The 15,250-nt window shown below is 38.0% G+C and overlaps 1 protein-coding gene across 2 annotated transcripts; it reads left to right on the top strand.

Moving 5' to 3' along the window:
- The first annotated feature begins 5 nt into the window (after positions 1–5).
- On the top strand, positions 6–14,778 carry lamp2 (lysosomal-associated membrane protein 2). 2 transcript variants are annotated; one of them, XM_084719497.1, is made up of 9 exons: positions 6–188; positions 2,681–2,796; positions 4,542–4,752; positions 4,849–5,010; positions 5,113–5,411; positions 5,526–5,648; positions 6,354–6,408; positions 6,512–6,682; positions 14,308–14,778. In XM_084719497.1, exons 1-9 carry the CDS (start codon positions 143–145, stop codon positions 14,448–14,450), a joined length of 1,326 nt encoding a protein of 441 aa, XP_084575623.1. In that variant the 5' UTR covers positions 6–142; the 3' UTR covers positions 14,451–14,778. The 2 variants fall into 2 exon arrangements, with proteins under 2 accessions (XP_084575623.1, XP_084575622.1); XM_084719496.1 differs by lacking the exon at positions 14,308–14,778 and adding an exon at positions 12,709–13,021 and having other exon boundaries at positions 7–188.
- Positions 14,779–15,250: the final 472 nt, after the last annotated feature.

Raw genomic sequence — 15,250 nt, 5'->3', positions numbered from 1 at the left:
GTGGTCTCTGTCATATGACTTCCATTTCCTGGTACAGTCGGCGGCGGCACAGCTTCATCCCAAACACCGCGGACTCAGCGTCCCCGTCGGGCTTTTTTTGGTCTTCTCTTCGGTGACTGACACTCCAAACTACAGGACCATCATGCACCGATATACTTCATTTGTTCTATTTCTTGCCTCTGGAATTGGTACGTATCAACACATTTATTAGTTTTTAAATGGACTGCAAAAAGTGAGAAAAAAATGCTATCCGTTTTCTGCGAAGTGACGTGATTAAACTTATGGGACGCTGTAGGCCTTTGGCTAATGCTGCTCCAAGAAACGAGATTTTAGTAATATTTATTACTTGTAAATGGTGTTTATTTTTGTACATAGATGTGCTCCTAGTGGAAATTTACTGTACAGGCCTGAAAACAAAACCGTCAGCTCTTCATTCGAGGAGCAATCGGCTAATCGTGATGTTTTGCTAATGAAGCGGGCTGGTTACGCTTAGATGGGAACCGTAGACCCGCGAAAGATTTCGCGAGAGTGATTGTTTTGACCCACACCATGATCGTTCTCTAACTTAAACCTTGTGTATTCTGCCCCATAACCTAAGCACATCTTAATCACAGCAGTGTGCATTATAAAACATAGTTGGTTTGTATAAGGGGAACAATGATGAAACAAGGAGTACAAATCTCGCGAGAGTTGTGCAGATGAAGGGTTCCTTTCTAGACTCGACCAGGCTAGCAGGATTGCTAATTGTTACCTACGTCAACAACATCAGACTGGAGTAGCGCTAAGTCGCCTTATGCAACTCAATAAACTACATTTTCTTAGTTAGGTGTTATTTGTAACGTTTGCCAACGTTTATCAACCAACTTATGCCCTGAAAGTGACTGTCAAGCTAGCTTTAACTTTATTATGCCACTGTGAGATGTGTTGGCCAGGCAACGCTAGCTAGCTGAGCTAGGCAACTTAGCCGTTAGCTGTGGTTGGATAACATTTGTTTTGAAGCTTAAGTTTGAGTTTATGATACAACATTAGAACTGTTTGCTGATAAGTAATGTTAGCCACGCAGAGAAAGAGTAAAATGGTGTCTAAAGCCCGTTTGCACTACACAAAAAGCAGTAGCATTACGTTATGTAGCATTAGCTACGTTTTTCAGTTTACAGTAAATCAGCACGTGACAGTACCAGTAGAACGAATTACCGTAAAGCTAACGTTATGTGATTTAGCGTAGTAGCTAACACACAGCAAGATAAATGGATTATAGACTCCAAAGCAATGCACATTAAAAGGCAAACGGACATTTCAACAAACAAGATCTCTATTCATTACAAATGAGCCTTTTAAATAAGAGATACACAGTAAATTATTCTCTTGACAACTGGTAGTACTGATGCATTTATTTGATGATGCACTGTGGGTAGTTTTTCTCGAAAGGTCATCTCCGATGCTGTCAGATTAGGTTTTCAACAAAATTCTATGATACATCAGGTTCTATGGGATTATCAGGATTTTCATTTGTTTCCAAATATTTTTAACAGACATACATTGTCACAGACTGTATCTACAGGGTTGCCAGGTCTGTGCAACAAAACCAGCCCAACTGTCAATAAAACTGGCCCAAAAAAATACAGCCCAACACCAGAACTCCAAATGTACCTCTGCCAAACCATATACATTATTTTTTAAAATGCAGTAGCATTGCTATCTTTGCAAAAATCCATCTATATTAGGGTTGCAACTAATGATTATTTACACTAATTAATCTGTCAGTCATTTTTTTTAAATTAATTAATAAGTCATTTAGTTTGTAAAATGTCAGACAATTGTGAACAATGTTTTGCCCACAGTCCACAACCACCACAGCAAATTCTGCCCTTCAGTAAAAAAAGTTTTTATTGCATGATCACAAATGATCATGTGAGTCTGAGTTTATGTCAGGTGCTTTTTGAGGTAATGTTACTTGTGGATTGGGACAGGCAGCCGTTGCTGAGTTGATGGCCATGCATACTATCAAACCATACCATAAATCTGAATGGACTTTGTCCTCTGTTCCTGTTAAAATTGTGTGCAATTTCTCAGAGCCAGTGGAAATTAGCAAGTTTGACTGTAAATGTTTTATGAAGAGCCTAACATCGTTTTACAACATTATCTTGTTGTCCACTTCAGTCAACTTAGGGTCATATGACCCTTGCATCTGTCAGAGAGATAGAGGAACGGTGGACAGACCCCATTAATCACTAAAGTCACAAATCAGTCTCTAAACAAGTCTCCAGACTTAAAAAACTGCTCTTAACCAAGCCAAAGTCCATATATTGGGGCTGTGACATTGTGTGTTTACTACTGAGGAGAATGGGAGTCTGCTTTCCTAAGTAGCCAGCCATAACCCTAAGCGTGTGCAAAAAATTGACATTAATGTGGCAATGAATGCTTGAATCTTGTATGGGCGACTGCAAAACAAAAAAATGTAGTTGACAGTTGCAGCTGTTTTATAAAATAAGAAATAAATACAATATGTAAAAAATATCTAATATAATAAAATAATTAACCATGTAATACCACAGTAGATATTGTCACAGTCTCGTATGGTATTGAGACAATTTTTTATTGCTGTATTTGATGTAATGTTACATGCCTATATATCACATACAAGAATTACAGCAATAGTAATTTTTCTTACTGGTTTCAGTGTTCCAGCTGTCACATGGCACTGAGGTGAATGTGAAGGGCAGTGACGGGAAGTTATGCCTCTACGCCAGTCTCATGGCCAACTTCTCAGTTTCTTATGAAATAACTGGTAATAAGGTGAGTGTCTGGTTGTGATCACATAAACCACAAGATGTTCATCTATGATCAGCGGTCTTTGGTATATTTAGTACATCAGGCTACACAGTATCTTTATGAAATTACTTTGCCAGTATAGCAGAGCAGCTCTGCTGTCACCTCAACAGCATGACTATCAAAGTCTTGTGGAAGCAAACGTCATCATGGAAAGAGGAAATGAGTGGAGACACTACAAAGCAGATAGATTCATGTGATTCAGCATTTCAGTCAGTGAGTTTTCCTGGTACATATCCTGCAATTGTTGTGTCCAGTCTTTTCACTTCTGAGTTGTTGTGCTATAAAATTAAGTTTCCATCTTTTTCAGTACCATGTTTTTAAAACAATATAATAAATTATCATATCAAGAGAACCAAAGCTATAAAAAAGTGCTAATTCAAGACCTCAGCTCAGTTCAGTCTTTTTCTGCCTGAAAGTTGCCTTGCAGCAAAACCAGACAGTGTTCAGTGGCCTTTTCTCTCCCAGCACTGTGTGCAGGTTGTTTATTTAAAGCAAATCAGACCAAACAAAAAATACCTCATTTGTGTGTCTAGGATGTCTTCTTTTTTTCTGTGGTATTGAAAGAGGTATACAGCAATGATTCCCAAAATACATAAACACATAAAACATTTTTAAGTTTTTAAATTTAGAATTACCATAAAATATTTTAGACTCATTTTCTTTTAAAAAGTAATCAGATCTAATTAAAAAAGCCCTGGGATTTAAGTGCATATAGGTGGAATTAACAGTTCTCTTTTTTGTACTCTCATCAGTAATACAATATACTGATTTTAAATGCTTTAGAAAAAGTGTACTGCAGATATAAATCTTACATTTGCAGAATTTCCTCTCTAGTCTTATGTATTTGGAGACCCACATAAAATCTCCTGTGAGCCAGTGAGCCAGCCAATGACTGGTGTAGACTTTTTTTAATACTATTATTGTATCAAAGTTTAAAATTCTGGTATTGTGAAAACTCTAGTAACTATCATCTTAGCTACCCGGGCCTCTTAGAACAATATTAATGCCATAACTGTTGTGCATGAACGATCTAAATGAATGTGTTGTTCATTGAACATGCTCATGTTTTTGGTGAACGGATCAGTTTACAACTAATAATGCTAATGTTGTCAAGTGGCAAGACAAAGAAATTGTGGACTCTTTGATCATGCAGCGCAGTCCAAGTGTATGACCTAGGTTAGACTGCAGACTGGTGTCTTGTCTCATCCATCTTATTTCCTGCTCATCTCGTTGCAGCACTCATCCATGGTAGCACGTTTCATTGAAACTGGAAAGTCAGAATTTCTGAGTTTCCAGTTAGAAATTTCTACAATATGTTTGTGTTCAAGTTTGCTGTCTGCTGTAGTGTAAAACGTTCTCAAATTGTTGCAAACTATGGTTCTAAGTTATCTTGCCCATTCCAATGAATACAAAAATATGAATATCATGCACTGTTTAGTATGATATCATTAAAAAGCAGTTTGAACATGAACAAGTTCATGTTTTGGTCTGTGAACTTAGATCAGACTTGTGAACTAGATAATTTTAGTGTCTGTGAACTGAACTTTGAGTTCGCTCTTGTGAAGTATGAATTTGCACTACAGTGAATCTCATGTTTAAAGGTGATGAGAAACTGTTTGACAGATGCTTAGAAACAACAGATTGTTTGACAGTTTAACATCACATATATATAATCGTGTTAAATGAGGTTACATTCTGCTCTCTCTTAGAGTGCAACAGCTGAATTTAAACTTCCCGATGACGTCAAAACAGATGGAAGTGAGTGTGGTGCCGCAGGCTCAATGTTGAAGCTTAGTTTTGGAGAGGGACACTCCTGGAGCATGAACTTCACCGTCAGTGGAAAGATGTACCAGGCAGACTTCATCACTTTGTCCTACAACCTCAGTGACGCATCCCTCTTCCCTAAATCTGTATCAAACGGTAACTTCCACACCTCACAGAGCAAACAGAAAATGCACACATGAATTGAAAGGCTTTGTACTAATGCTGATGTGTTTTTTTTTTTATTTCTTTTAGACACTGCCACTGTTACTGTGGTGCCTCACATTAGAGACGTAAGCATGGATACCTGCTACTCATGCAGGAGTAACCACATGATTGAGACTGATTCGGTTAATCAGACGCTGTGGAACGTGCTCATACAGGCTTTTATCACCAGCGGCAACAAGAGTGAGGAGAGTAAGTGCAGCTGCAGGGTCTCATCTCATTCTGAATGTAATATTTCTCTCCTTTTTTTTCTTTTTACATGGATTGTCTTTTCTCTCTGTTTTGTCCTTACAGTTACCTCCTGTGATGCTGATGTAACCACAACTGTTGTCGTCCCCACCACTCATCCCACCAGTATTCCCACCACAGCTCCTGTCACAAATGCCACTTCCACTGCAGCTCCCACCACTAACGCCACTTCCACTGCAGCTCCCGTCACAAACGCTACTTCCACCGCCCCTCCTACTACCACCGCCCCAGCCCCCACCCCGGCCATACCAACCACAGGGAAATACACCCTCAAAACTAATGAGACTGGCACCGCCTGCCTGTTGGCTGAATTTGGCCTGCGGATTGGTTTGAAGCAAGGAGATGTATGTTCATAAATACAGAATTATACTGTTGTAATCTTGTTAACGCCAGTAGAAGATACACAGACGGTCTCACACAGTCATTGCTGATTTGATTCTTTCTCTTCTCTCTGGCAGAAATATGAGGAGATGAACTTTGATCCCCCAAATGACACCGCGGTCTCTGGATCATGTGGAGTCAACAGCAGTGAGCTGGTGATAGTGTCTAACACAATGACTGTCATGCTCACCTTCACCAACGTAAGTCCTCAACAATATATTGTTATATTACATGCATGGTAACATTTTCATAGTGTTCTAAGGACCAATAAAAACAGTTTTATCATTCTTCAGTTTGTCACTTATAGGTCTGTGGTTTCCAACTGCTTTGGTCTGATGTACCATCACTGCGATATCAGATCTAGGGTGGTAAATTAACTTTTTTGTCCACTGGCCAATAATTCGTGAACACATTTTTACAAAGATTAACTAGACAGGAATGAAAGAAGATATTAGCAATCAAAAGTACATAAAAATACAAAAATGAGCAATATAAAGTATAAAATACTATTAACAATAAAATACAAATAACAAAAGTAACAAGTAACTGTTTTTAATCAGATCATAATTTACTGTCATTGCTATCTTTTCACCTTTGTTCCTGTTTCATACCCCTGGTTGGGAATCCTTGAATTAGGTAAATTACAAAATGCTGTAATGCAGTTGTAACTTCAAAGAACTAAACAGGATGAAACAAATTATGAAATGTTCACTGACAGTGTCACTCTTCCCTGAAAAAAGAGAAGGGAAATGTTTATGTTCAGGATGTCCTGGATGCCGTCATTTTTTAGCCTTTTAGCCAAATTGAGAGAGCTGTTCGGGTCAGATTTTGTAAAATTTAATTGGTTCAAAAAATTCTTTGGATGCATATTTTCTGTTTCTCAGCTTGTATTTTCCATCTAACAGGACACAAAGAAATTCCGCCTGCATGCCCTGAACATCACTGGAAATACAAGCTCTGGTAATTTGAAAGATCATATCTACTAACACAGATGAACCACTGCACCGAGATGCAGCTGATCTTGAGGGGTTTTCTTTTATTATGTTTGTATGTTTCTTCAAAGGTGTGGCATTTTCTGAGGCAAACACCAACCTGAGCCTGTGGGAAGCAGGTATCAGCAGCTCCTACATGTGTAACAAGGAGCAGAACTACACCATCACCAACGAGCTCACCATCTTCACCTTCAACCTTCGTGTACAGCCGTTTGGAGTCAAGAATGATGATTTCAGTACAGGTAATTTATTTTTTTTAAGTCTCTTAGAACACACTCAGCTGACCAGAACATTACCAAACTGTTTCATATTCAGAGTCTCAGGGAAGAGGTTGTAATGAAGAAGATGATGTTTGTTGTGTTTGAATCAATCAAATGAATTGTTTTCTTAGTTTATAATACAAAGGCTGGGTGTCATTTAAACATTGGCACTGACAGTATCTTAGTTATACAGTGTTTTTATAATAATTGTAGTCCATCATTTTTGATAATATGATCATACAGTGGTTTTAATGTAATAATATAGCTAAAAACATTCAAGGTCACACGTTTAAAACTTTATGCATTCACTTGTTTTGTTTATTTTACAGTATAAACAAGCACAGTTAATATTTATTGAAAGTATCATTATGTACTATTTACAGTCACAGTTTGGTTTAATCAGTTCAAGACTTCGTCATCATTTGTTGAGAATAATCAGTGAACAGTAGTACTCACACAATTGTTTTGGAGCTAAAAAAGAAATGACAGAGTGCCACCACCCAGCCTGAGGGATTGTGTTCACCAAAGTGTTAAATCGTGAGGCCAAAGTATTTTTTGAATTGTTTGCAGTGTTTACATTGTTTGACATGTATTTACACTATGCTACAAAGGCATGACAAGGCACTGTCACAGTGCTGAGTGCTGCACGTTTTCGCATTTTTGTTAGGGTGATGCCATTTGTTGTGAGTTCAAAAATGTTTAACTCTGGGTAAAACGCTGCGCTCATAGTGGAGGAGGAGCAGAACAAATACTGTCCCACTTCTGAGGCTCGCTTAATCTGAAAATGCCGTGTACTGTGTTGCTATGTTTTTTAGATTGAGCAACATGTTGGGTTTTTTTTTTCAAAACTGCTCACAGCAGTTTGGAGGAGACTTTCATGTACATTTTGTCTTGTCAGGTGGGTGTGTCAGATGTGTTAGCCTATCAGCAGTGACGTATAAATAAAACCTGCTGTATTAAAAAGGCATTGCAGTGCACTTGCATACACAACAAGGTGTTCAACACGTCTCCCTTTCTGTTTTAAATAAATGTTTTTCTGCATTTTGTTGGGGCTGAATGGGGCCCAGCTTTTGAACCAAACAATGTTAGACTACTCGTCACGACGTGTCCTCGTCCACAAAATTTAATGAACCCACAAAGACATGCAGGTCCGTCCTCTCTACCTACGTGCTTCAGCCTTCCCTTCATCCAGAACAAGGACAGGGACATTGATATTCTGTATGATTGTAACCAAAGCTGTGCTTCCAAAGCACTCCGAAGCTCCTGGCTGGGCGTTTACGAAAGACTGCCGTTTTCAGGTGACGTAAAAAACATTTGGTGGACACAACCCGTAAGTGATACCTAGTGATGATTTAGCTCATATTAATCTATCAACCAAAGGAAAACATTTGATAATACACACTTGAAAGTAGCAATTTTCAGCCTTGAACTGGTGAAAGTTTCCAGTATTTCAAAAGACAAAAAGCAGACATCAGAGAAAAAGTAGTGACCCTTCTCAGATGCTTTTCTCTGGAATCCTTAAGGGGTCCTGACTCCCAGTTTTAGGGACACACCTTTAAATCCTTGACAAAGAAAATACCATTTCCAATCAAGTCCACTGTAGGCTCAACTTCCTGAAAAAGGAAGTCTGGTTAATGTCCATTTTTCCTGATCACTTCAAAAACATCCTGCAGAATCTCTCCAATCATCTGTCTTGCTGGAGGTGTTCATTCAGATGAGAACAGTGTTGATGTGACAGCTTTCAGGTGTTTTAATGCTGTATTTTGTCACAGTTGGACAATAATCAGACCTGCTGTCCTGCTGCTTCACTCCCGTCTCACTGTTGCACTTGTTGACTGACTCTCTTTTTATCTGCAGCCCATGAATGTTCATTGGATGACACCAGCATCTTAATCCCAATCATTGTTGGCGCTGCGCTGGCTGGCTTGATTCTCATTGTAGTGATCGCTTACGTGATTGGTCGAAGAAAGACTTATGTTGGATACCAGACCCTTTAAATCCTGAAATATCACGGGGTTCCCAAGCCTGGTCCTTGGCTTTCATGTTCATGTTTGATTGGCAAATAACTTAAAAAATCCAAGAGTCAAAATCTGAACTTAAGTCTGGAAAAACATGAGATGCATTTTTTTTAATGACTGCTGTCAGAAAAATAGATTTTACTCACTCTTGGTGTTTTGAGACATGAAATGCACAAAGAACATTTTTGAATTGATGTTTTCTTAAGGGTCTTTAATGATACTATAGTAAGAAGAGTTAAATCCATGCAGAGTTGGGGGGTTTGGTGTTTTCTTCAAGGACCAAACTTGTCTTCCCCAGTGTTTGTGTTTCTTTTTTGTTTTTGTTTTTTTTTTCCTTGGATGTCTTGTCTTTCCCTTTTTGTTGTGTTTTTTGTTACCGAGCAAGTGCAAGATCCACATAACCTTTTTAAAAATGTAATTACAATTACATGAAAGTCGACATTCAATTCATAAAAGCCCCTGGACATTAATTTTTCACACATTTTTTGTGTGACAGCTGTGTGACCATTTTAGTTTGTTTCTGCGGGATCCTGCACCTGCTCTGCAGACATTCCCTTTTTTGTTTTCTTTTGTCATTATTTAATCTGTTTTTACTTCCTTTATGGTTTGGCTTTTCATCCCCACAATTATTTAAATTAAAGGGATAGTTCTTATTAATTGAATTGGGGTTGTATGAGGTATTTATCAATAGTCAGTGTAGTGCCTACAGTAGATGGTGGTCGGCACACCCCCAGTTTGGAGAAGCAGCAGGAGTACCAGCACAGAAGCTAAGCAATGTACTGCTGTGTACTGGGTCAGCAGCAGAACACGTTTTAGCCACCTAAAAAAGGCCTACCTAAAAAAAATTTGTGTCAGTTATAGTGTAGAATATTTTCACTGCTGTAGCCGTGAAAATATTCTAAATATATTGTACACGTAAATTGATATAGATTTTTTAGATGGAGATCTTTAACACGGCTAAAATACATCTTGCTGCTGACACTGTGCTTAGCTTTGAAGCAATGAGGTGTGTAGACCACCATGTACTGTAGGTAATAAGTGATTATCCTTAAGTACCTCATGTAATGCCTTTCAAATAATCTGAACTATCCCTGTAAGAACGGTAATTATGACAGCATTTTCCTCCACAAAGCAAAGGAAGATGGTCAACCAGCTGTCGTTCTTTGTTCCCAGAAATTCATTAATAAGGATGAAGATCTACTCCATTTGGAAAGTTGTCAAATGAAATATGCTTTAGCCCATGTTTGCCCCTGTAGAGCAGGAGAAACATTGGTATTATTGTCCTGATTATGTGGCTCCAATCATATCAAGAATGTGACATCAGAGTGTTTGTTTGTTGTTTAAACATGAATGGACCTTTTTTTCATGGGAGACATTTTGGCACATGTCGAGCATTAAACATCCAGGTGGAACTAATGACATTAACAATGACATTTAGATGTAAAGGTGCTCAACTGACAAAACTTCATGGGATGAAGCCATCGTTAGTGTTATTAATTACACCTGCTACTCTGTGTCAAAATGCTGTTTAAAAGGTCTCTTATATTTGCACATGCTCCAGTCAGAAAAGAAAGGTCAACAGGTTTTTTGTCACATAAAACATTTGGCATTAGGTTTAGAAAAGGGATAATTTTCATTGTGTAGATATTCGCTTTCAGCACAGACAATTCTGAAACGAGGATATGTACATATAAATGCACTAAGGCGCTCTTTACATTTTATGCATTATTATGTTGAGACTGTTGTCACATGATCTCACCTGTGTATAGGCCTGGGCTTGGCCTGAGCTCTGAGGGTTGCTGCTGGACATTAAAGCTCCTGAAAACTTTCAAATGTTATGTATTTCTGTATAACATGGAATATTCTAAACTGGCCAAGCTACAGTCAAAGTTAAAGTTAAGAGAAACTGTCCGAAGACATTTATTCGCGGAGAGTTTAACACAGAAATTGTTAGACATTTAGTGGAATCTGCTTATTCATTTTCCCGGTGTGAGTTTGATAAGAATGACAAAACCCTTATGTGTGTCTGTTAAATATGAAGCTAAAGCCAGGAGACAGTTAGCTCAGTTTGGCACAAAGAGTGGAAGTAGGAGGCGAAAGCTAGCCTGGCTCTCTCCAAAAGAAACAAATCTGCCTAGTTTGTTTTGTTTTGTTTGTTGTTATTGCTGAGCTAAGCTAACTGTCTTCTGGCTGTTGCTTCATATTTATTAGTGGTATTGTTCCTCTGATTTAACTGTCTTCAGGAAAATGCTAAAAAAAAAAGGGTATTTCCCAATATCAAACTATTCCTTTAAAAGCTCGGATTACTTGGACCTGGTCATTAGACCTGGTGGTTGTGATTTGATCTGTTTTGTGCAACAGAGCCGACAAAGGCTGGCAACCCCGCAGCTGTCCTTAAATTTTAATTAAGAAATTGATATATCCAACAAAATATGTGATACAGTCTCATTCCAAGTTGAGAACATAGAATTGTCCTAAGCCTTGCTCTGTGCTCAGATAACTGTGAAGCAAACTTGTTACCTCAGTCAGCTTTCTCCTTTCCCTGTAAAAGTGACATACAAGGCCGTACCTTAAGTAATCTAATGTTAGAAAATGTTAGCTGCTAAATTTTCCTAAAATTTGCTAAGTTAAGATGATTTATGTAGATTAGCTAGCTAGTTGGCTGGCATTGTGCTAACATTAGCCAGCTAGTTAGCTAGCATATTGCTCATATTCGTTAACTTAAGATATATGCCACTTGTACACGTCCCCTAGCAGCATCTTTTAATCATCAAAATTTGTTTTTTCTTTTCAACATAGACAAGCTAGCAGATAGCATATGTAAGAACAGAACACAGGAAAGAAAGTTGACTCAGGTACCAAGCTTGCTCAATTGTCATTGGAGCACAAAGAGAAAAGGGGTGGGAAAAGGAACTGTTGGCAGAAAATTGTGTTAATAAATAGTCCCTAATAGTAAGAATCTGAAAGTAGGTTTTCAGGAGCTTTTAAGTGTCAGGGAATCAGTGCAGGTTGCAGGGATGCAGTGTCAGAGATGGAGGCGAGCCCCAGAATGTGTATTTCTATGATAGAAAGCTAATGTGACACATGGTAGTAGCTGTGTATTGTTGCCTAATTCTAGCAGAGTGTTGTGCACTGTTAGCCTTGTTCCAACTCTTCAGGACTGGAACGATGCAGGCAGCAAACCACACGTGACTAGAAATATTTGCTTTTTTAAGTTGCTGATAAATTTTGCTTTCCCAGGATGTTGTACATGTGTATGATTAATGGCTATAAATCAAGTGTGGCTTTGATTTTGCTTGTGATTGTTGCTGTCGTGTGTTTTTCAGCTTTGTACGAACTCAGATGCCTTAATTATAAAGGTGGTTTTGCAGCACTGGTATACATGTTTTCTCAAGGTTAATCTCCCATGTTTTCAGTACATCATTCAACTTGTGCATCATTATAAGAACTGTGCCTCGCTCATTGGAAGCTTTCTCTTTTCTACCTTTCAGTAACTCACTAATACTGTTAAGAAACGGTATGTTCTGATGATTTGGCTCATTGTTTCCCTTCAGAGTTGAGAACATTGCACACATGTGTTCAGCAAAGGGAATTTGTGCTGCAAGACCATCATGTTAAAGATCAGTTAATGTGTGTTATGTGGATACAAATGACTGCTGATTTCATCTCCATTCTCTCATGTTGTTCGCTCTGATAAATTTCAAATTGTGTGTCTGAACTGAAGTGGAGCTTTTTAGTATTTTAGGATTTATGGAAATAAAAATGCATTGCTGCCCTGGACACTTGAGTAAATGTTTTTTCCTTTTATAAAACTGTTTAAAAAAAAAAAAAAAAAAAGTTCCATGCTACTTTAAATACTTGGGATCCTCTTAAAGTCGGTTCTTCTTTCTTTCAGGTGTTCATGCACTGACCATGATTTTTATTTTTATTTTAACTCTTCTATGCAGCAAATAAGACATTCACCTCTTTGCTCTCTTCACTCTCGTCTAGCTGAGGAATGCCAGGCTGATGGTGGCGAGAGCTTCCTTGTTCCCATAGCTGTCGGAGTTGCCTTGGTTGTTCTCATTCTTATCGTTCTGCTGGCCTATTTCATCGGGAGAAAGAGAAACATGGCCTCCGGCTACGAGTCTTTCTAGTTGTCATTTCAGTCTTTATGCTACACAAAGGAGAGTCAATGAATTGCTGTCTTTTTGCCTCGCTGCCTTTGACTAATTGTGAAAAATCACCAACATGTGTTGATGTTTCCATGTAGTGTTTAGTGCTGGTGACTGCCTGACCGTATCCATAAAGGAACAGTTCAACATTTTGGGAAACTTTGTCTTTGTTTTATAGCAGAGAGTTAGATGAGAAGATTGATTGTTTGTCTCTTGTTTCCTGCCTTTATTTTAAGTACGACCCCGATTCCAGCAAAGTTGGGATAGAATAAAAACAGAATGGAATGATTTGCCAATCCTTTTTCACTTATATTCTATTATTGAATGCAGTACAAAGACAAAATATTTGATGTTTGAACTGATAAAGTAAATTTTTGTAAATATACCCTTTTTCTGAATTTAATTGCATGCTTTTTTTTTTCTTTTTTTCTTTTTTTTTTTTTTTACATTTCTCACAGAGGCCCAACTTTTTTGGAATTGTGGTTATGGAGCTGCAACAATTTAACAAAAATTAGTTGCTAACTATTTCATAGTCAATTATTTCTGTCATTTTTTAAGCAAAAATACACAGCTAAATTTGCTGGTACCAGATACCTTAATGTGAGACTTTGAGTTTTGGACTGTAAGTTGGACAGAAGTACCAATTTAAAGATGTCATTTTGTGCTCTGGGAAATTGAAATGAGCATTTTCATATATTTTTTTTCTAAAATCCACTAATCTAAATGTTAGGGTTTTGATTTTGGTCTTAAAAATTGATTGAATTGTGAAGTTAACATGACTTTTATAAAGTTGCATTAACTTCAGTCTCCTTTAAATTTATTTTTGGGAACATTTGTATTGACCATCTTATAACGAAATTACATCTATTGAAAATTGACCCAATAACCACTAATGCAAAGTGTGCATGTATTTTTTTGCAAGCATTGGTGTGAAATACATCAGAATTTACATGCAGAATAGTCTTAAAATGCTCTTAAGAACTCTTTAATTTAACTTGAAACCTGCAGAAATCCAAGATAATGAAAATAATAGTCAGTAGCAGCCCTGATGCTAAGCTAAGCTAACCAGCTGCTGGTTGTAGTTTCATATTGAACTGACATCTTCTGATCATTTGACCTTATGCATATAGCATAGCATTCTGCATATTTCCCAAAATGTCAGACTGTTCCTTTAAAAATATCTTTGTTCATTCTGTCTGAAATTAATGCTCATCTAGAGTGATGATTAATAACCCCTTGAGTGATTTCCTTTTTGTGCCTTTGGAATATTTAACCACCTTTTCCTCTAATCGACACTACATTTCCATGTTAATTTATTTTTTTCATAGGTTTCTTGCTGCTCCTATATCCTAAATCCCTGTTTTCTGCTGACTAAAACACTAACTTGCTGTCTCTGTCCTCTGTTTCTGTCTGTCTCTGTCTGTCTGTCTGTCAGCTGAGGAATGCTTCCTGGACTCTGACTTGAGCTTTTTGGTGCCCATTGCAGTGGGCGTGGCACTCAGCTTCCTAATCATCCTTGTGCTTATCTCTTACCTGATTGGCCGGAGGAAGAGTCGCACTGGCTACCAGTCTGTATAATCCAACCCAGCTGCTTCTGCCCTGTCGCACCCTTTCAACCCTCACAGCTCTTAAAAAAAGACCTTTCTGACCACTTCGCTGCCCGTCAGTGCATCAAAAGCGCCCCGTAATTTCTGCTTTTTTCTGTCTTCCTAAAAATAACCTTTAGCTTATTTCTCGTACAAAAATTTATCCCAGCAACCACCCCCAATTGTTTCCTTGGTTTTGCTTTGATGCCAATGACTGAATCAAGTACCAAAACATTTATGATCAATATTGCATCGTTTGATTGTAGATTGCATGTTTTGAAAATTAAATTTATGGCTGTGAGTAGCCGTCCACCTCCTCCCCTCAGAGAGCTCCCCTTCCTCCCGCCCCAGAGAGGCTTTTTCCTCTCGGTTTCTGTGCTGTACAATAGTATATGTGTAAATTACTCTCTTGTATAGAATGAATGACATTGATTTTTGATGACGTGAATGTACGAGCAAGCTAGTAGATACACTGTTGTCATTCATATCCCAGATGCCACTGTTTACATGTTTCTGTAAAGGGATAGTTCAGATTATTTGAAGTGGGGTTGTATGAATTACTGATCCATAGTGAGCGTATTAGCTAAAGTAGATAAAAGTCAGCATGCTGCCAGTATGGAGAAGCAGCAGCAAAACATATTTTAGCAAAATAACCCTAAAAAAATCAATATCAGTTTGAGGGGCAGGTCCATTATTTTCATTTTTATATCATTCTGTAGTTTCATAGTAGTGCTCCTAATGTGTTCAAATCCGAACATAAAAATTTTGGTCCAAGCACAGATGTTTTAGCAT

This window comes from Lutjanus erythropterus, chromosome 5 (genome assembly GCF_056507025.1).
Source record: "Lutjanus erythropterus isolate fLutEry1 chromosome 5, fLutEry1.hap2, whole genome shotgun sequence".
Lineage (NCBI taxonomy): Eukaryota > Metazoa > Chordata > Actinopteri > Lutjaniformes > Lutjanidae > Lutjanus > Lutjanus erythropterus.
Note: the sequence above shows the minus strand (reverse complement) of the source record. Positions and strands in the feature narration are given on the sequence as shown.

Bases quoted from the DNA above. Each gene is read 5' to 3' on its own strand.
- lamp2 (XM_084719496.1), top strand. From the start codon at position 143: ATGCACCGATATACTTCATTTGTTCTATTTCTTGCCTCTGGAATTG. The intron at 189-2,680 runs GTACGTATCAAC...TACTGGTTTCAG, and splicing joins ATTTCTTGCCTCTGGAATTG to TGTTCCAGCTGTCACATGGC. The intron at 6,683-12,708 runs GTAATTTATTTT...ACTCTCGTCTAG, and splicing joins GAATGATGATTTCAGTACAG to CTGAGGAATGCCAGGCTGAT.